The sequence below is a fragment of the Pteropus alecto genome, unplaced genomic scaffold, assembly GCF_000325575.1.
Source record: "Pteropus alecto unplaced genomic scaffold, ASM32557v1 scaffold3, whole genome shotgun sequence".
NCBI classification, from domain to species: domain Eukaryota; kingdom Metazoa; phylum Chordata; class Mammalia; order Chiroptera; family Pteropodidae; genus Pteropus; species Pteropus alecto.
Genome location: NW_006442484.1, coordinates 27492092 through 27497612, shown reverse-complemented (window position 1 = coordinate 27497612; position 5521 = coordinate 27492092). Strand labels below are relative to the sequence as shown.

Sequence of the window (5521 nt, the reverse complement as noted above, 5' to 3'; positions counted from 1 at the left end):
ATCAATGTGCCTTTTTTGCCCACCTTTCCCTCAGTACCAGTACAAGAAGAAATATGAGAAGAGTAAAGGCCACTACCACACAATACCCGATAACCTGGAGCAGCTTCATCTAAAAGAGGCTACAGAACTGCAGAGTATAGTAAGTTGGTCAAGGCCGACCATTTATCTACAATGTCAAAAACGTTCATGGATTTCCACCCCCTCAGGATAATAGCTAGTTTCAGTAACCATTGTTTGAGAAAAAGCCTGAAGTTATAAGGGGCTGTGAACTTAGTAACATTTTGAAACAAATTTTTATGTTATAAATGATAACAGCATCGACGTATATTGGGAAACAGTGCCTGTATATGTAGTTCAGATTAATGACAGGGACCGGAAACATAAAGATTACATTGCAAGGAGACAGACCCCTTACAATAACATCCATATGTCCCCATAAGTCTACACCGCAGGTAAGGAAACATCACAATGAGTGATTGGGAGGCTTAGGAAAATTTTGACCAGAGAAGTGATGATAAGATCAGATCTACCATTGGAGTGGTCTCTGGGTATTTTTGAAAATGCAAAATTTGTAAAATAATTGAGATTCTCAGAAGAGAGGACCCAGAAAAGGAGCTCGCTATCACATGACCTCCTGTATCAAAATTCAGAATTATTCGAGTTCCCTATTGGGCATTAACCAAGAGGGCTAAATTACTAGAAATGTCATCATGTCATCTGTAAAGCAGCATGTGTCCCCTGGCCTGTATATTAATGTGTTGTTACAAGAAAAAGAGCTAATATTAAGCAGTGCCATTAAGATGCTGCATGAACAAAGGCCACTGCCCTTTGAGGATGAGGAGATTGTATTTGTAAAATAGTGTTGGGAGTCTTTAGAGGATGTCAGGTTTATTATTAAGTCAGTCAACATGTAAACTAGTTTTCGTTTTTATGCCAATTTACGTTGCTTGCATTAAATATATGACTGATTATGACCCAGATAGAGCTACTGACTTATAAATAAAGTTGCATGCATTATCTATTAAATCAAGACCCTGGGTCTCTGATAACAGTTCTTATGAAAGAAAAACCGGAGATTTTTTTATCAGAAATATTGACTAATGCTATAGTTAAAATGTTCATATATATACATATCAAATCTTGGCCAACCTTATCCTACGAGCAATTTTTCCTAGGCATTTCCTTGCCTCAGCATTTCAGTTTGCTGATCTTTCTGCAGTAATTCTTTCGTCTCCTTGGATTGAACACAAATCTTGAATCTGAAACCAAACAGGAAACTGTTTTGATTGGCAAAGATGCCACCCAATCAGAAGAACGTAGCAGTTAAAAAACACTATACTTAAACTGGTCTCTGTCTACCAATTGACTAGAGGAGAGATATCTAATAGGCTTTTCATCACTAGGTGAAATACAAAGAAAAGTATGAAAAGGAACGAGGAAAGCCCATGTTGGACTTTGAAACACCAACATACATCACCGCCAAAGAATCTCAGCAGATGCAAAGTGGGGTGAGTCCTACAAAAACGTCCCTCACAACAAATACACCATCAAGCCGATGAAAACAATCTCTGCCCACAAATGTGTCCAGCCTTCTGTTATCCAAAACTAGTAGATGATGGAATTTTTTAACATGTGATCACTAAAATCTTTTCCGTCTCAGAAATCCTATGGTTCAGTTATCAAAAATGTTCTGAATAGTAAACATTTTCCATATATGTTTTATTTCAACTATAATTTTTATACAATTAGAACATATCAAACTGTTCCTAATACTGGAATAAATTATATTAAATATGCTTTTTTTTTGATGAATGAAAATTCCCTCTGCATAGACCCAGTGTGGGCTTTGGATTGCTTTTCTCTTAATAGGAGGCCCCAAGCCAAGCAGAAGGAGACTAGTGATCGAAATGTTTATCAAAACATTAAAAGTCAAGATGCCATATTTCCTATTTTGGAAATGTAAGCAGAGCAATCCAAAAATAATTTTGCCTGCCTTATCTATTCAGTGATTAAAAATAATAGGTCATGATTATGAAAAAGGCTCTCCTTCTAGGTTTTTTTTCCCCTTGAGTTGCTTCTAATTCAGAAATAAAATCTTTTGTTGCTTTAAGAAAAATATCAGAAGAGATGACAGGAAACTCAGTCTTCCTGGTATGTCGGTCCTTCCTTCTGCTCTCTTGGAAGGCCGGCCCTAGTCACAGCATATAACGGATGAATGCAGGGCCCATAAAGTTTCTCAACCTCTGCATTTCCTTAGATCCATTTTCTCTAGACAAAGTATTTCCAGAACAATCAAACATGTTTCAGATGTGCGCCCATTAGCAGAACAGTGATCAAGTTAAGAGGCTATACATAGACAGAAAATGTTGTAATATTTTTCTACCTAGGATTGAGCAATCTTCTTTTCTCTCCTACTCACATTAGAAAGAATATAGAAAAGATTATGAAGAGTCCATCAAAGGCAGAAACCTGACTGGCCTGGAGGTCACACCAGCTTTATTACATGTCAAATATGCAACCAAAATAGCCAGTGAGGTACGGCCCTGTTGGTCTCTTCTTTCCTTCTTGATCCAAATAATTGCACTAACACCACTCATCAATGTGTTCCTTCTACCATTTTCACCACCACCTAACACTGTGAGTTTCAAATTGGGTTCACATTTGGTACAACCGCATAATGTATTATCTGTGTTAATTCTTCTAATTTTAAAATAAATACCTAATAAAATGTGCTTATCTTACCATTCTATAGATTTCTAGTTTTATTAGATATTTAATATTAACTGATGAAACTTATACCCTGGCTTTATTCATACCTTTATTTACTAAACTATAACTCTAAAATTGAAAGGTTTTTTTTTTGGCCCTTTACTAGAGAACAATTCGGGCTTTCTTGTTATCATTGTTGCTCTTATTTTGTGATATAGAAAGAGTACAGGAAAGATCTAGAGGAAAGCATCCGTGGGAAGGGTCTCAGTGAAATGGAAGATACGCCCGACATGCTAAGAGCAAAGAATGCCACTCAAATCCTCAACGAGGTGAGCTCACAGCCAACTGCATGCATACAATTAACAGAGCATCTTCTTCCTAGCCAAGTTACACACACACGCACACACACACACACACACACACACTCAAAGAGATGAAAGAATTTTAGAATTTTAAATTCCATATCTAACATGAATATTACCATTAAAAAAATATATCTTAATTTCTAATGAGTTGGTATTCGTCTGTGTCTATAGTGGCTATCACTATCATAGTGTTTCATCTAATATTATTTGATTCAATCTTGATTAATTTGGTGTGCTCATTTAAATAAAAACACCTAAGTTGTATACCAAAACAGATTTAAAATTTGCTTTATAGTGTAATTTTCTAAATAGAGGATGCTAAAGTGTTCAAAAGGAGGCTTTACATCAATCATGTTTCCTAAAATAGGCTTTGGTGGTCACCACTCTGTCTTACCATCGAGAATGGTGAAGGTGAACACTAGCAAACAAGGTGGCCTATTATTTGGATTTATATTCACTCTGTACATTTATTACTGGGTCGTGAAAGTTAGGTAACTTTTTTTTTTTGATGTCATTATAGAAAGAATATAAGCGAGACCTTGAGCGGGAAGTCAAAGGAAAAGGCCTGAATGCCATGGCCAATGAAACTCCCGACTTTATGAGGGCCAGGAATGCTACTGATATTGCCAGTCAGGTCAGTGTTACTATTTCATGTCAATCTTTCAAAACAGTAGCTGTGACTACAAGGACACAGTATTGTCCTTCAGTTATCTTATTTGTTGGTCAATGACAGTCAAATGCATGTAGAGTCATTCTTAAACATCTGCCTGGTGGAATTCATTCCGATAAAAGGGTCAGGGTCCCTTCTCCAGGCCCACTTCCATCTGCCTTTCTGAGTTGATAGCAACAGGAGACATTCAAAGCAAAGGGCAGAAGTTAGAGACCAAATAGCCGCTTGGAGCTGGGGCAGACTGACATCTTGGCCTTTTTTCAGTCAATATGCTCCTCATTTTGCACCAAGAATTCCTTGCTTAGGATATTTTGGGAGTTCTTTCTTTCCCTCTTTCAAGGCCTAATTTAAAACACAATTTTTAGGCATCCCACACTGTCTAATACTGATTGGAGTGGACCTTTTGTTTACTTTTCCAGCTCTCAGTTCTTATGTATATAAACAATCCATGCCTATCTGTTGATTATCTCTTTCCTTTCCCATTACCTCTCTCCTCCACCCTATTCTGCCCCCATACTCAACTAGATAGTAAGTCTTTCAACAGCTAGAACTCAACCTTTTTTTTGGAATCTCACTTTTTAGTATAAAGCTATAAATATAATAGGAAAACCATGTCTGTTGAATGGCAAATGAATGAATCCTTTTGGAAAAAAATACTTTTGCACATTGTAAACATTTACCCAATTGTTCCATGTTCTTTTGCAGATTAAGTATAAGCAGTCAGCAGAAATGGAAAAAGCCAATTTCACTTCTGTGGTTGATACTCCAGAGATCATTCATGCCCAACAAGTCAAGAACCTTTCAAGCCAGGTAAGGACACTCATCAGAATATCATTCATTGACCCCAATCATAATGAATGAAAGTCTTTCTACTAATACTTAAGGAGATTCTTTCAAAACATAGTTTTGCCCAATAAAAAAGAAGGGATTCATCTATGATGCTTGAGTCAAAGTTGAGATTTCTACATTAGAATTAAAATAGAATATACGAGAGAATTTTAAGGTACTGAAGAGCTCTTACATGGTACTACCCATAATAAATGAATCAATATCTTAACATGTAAGTCTCTTATAATATGGATGTAAAATTTGTGTTCAAATCTGGAAGAAACAAAGCAGACAGTCCACACTTGGATTATCTATTTCTTTAAATAGATTGAGATTAATCCATCAAAACTGACCACACAATCTGACTGATTCTTCCTATAGTGGATAACAAGTCCCACAGAGAAATGAAGAAATATAGGATGTCTTTCTTACAACAGGATGTACCCTTATTTGTTTTAATCTCCAACGATATCAGGAGTCTGCAATTTATTTGAGTAGCCCCAAATTAGAATTCGTGCTTATCTTCTAAACAGTGAGTTCTAACGCAGTCCTTACCTGACCTGGCTTTGCTTTAGAAACACCTGGGAATGCAGATTTTCCTAGCCCCACCCTGGAAATTTGAAGTTAGTAAGTCCGATGTAGGTCCTGGAATTGTTTTATTTGTTTATTTATATTTTGTTTGTTTTTAATCTTCACAGATGACCTCTTAATGACAATCGGGTTGGAGGGATCATGAGTTAAAACCCTTTATTAGCAACATATAATTTTATATCCTAAAGTTAGACATGTAAAATATAGTTATCACTAGAGAGTGGCTTAATTAGGAAGCCGATATATTCAGATGGGAGAAATGAACCTTCTATTTGGTATGTAAGGTGTGGGGAAGAATTTTATTACCAAAATTACATGGGCCCCAAACTACCACATTGCATTCATCGGGGGAGCCAGG

At 36.5% G+C, this 5521-nt stretch overlaps 1 protein-coding gene across 1 annotated transcript in view; it reads left to right on the top strand.

Moving 5' to 3' along the window:
• Positions 1–5521, top strand: part of NEB (nebulin) — a 193484-nt gene that overhangs the window by 166882 nt on the left and 21081 nt on the right. Inside the window, exons 128-133 of the mRNA XM_006921066.2 lie at positions 35–139; positions 1404–1508; positions 2425–2535; positions 2928–3038; positions 3595–3708; positions 4450–4554. Coding sequence (XP_006921128.1) covers positions 35–139; positions 1404–1508; positions 2425–2535; positions 2928–3038; positions 3595–3708; positions 4450–4554 — 651 coding nt within the window. The remainder of the gene's footprint in view (positions 1–34; positions 140–1403; positions 1509–2424; positions 2536–2927; positions 3039–3594; positions 3709–4449; positions 4555–5521) is intronic.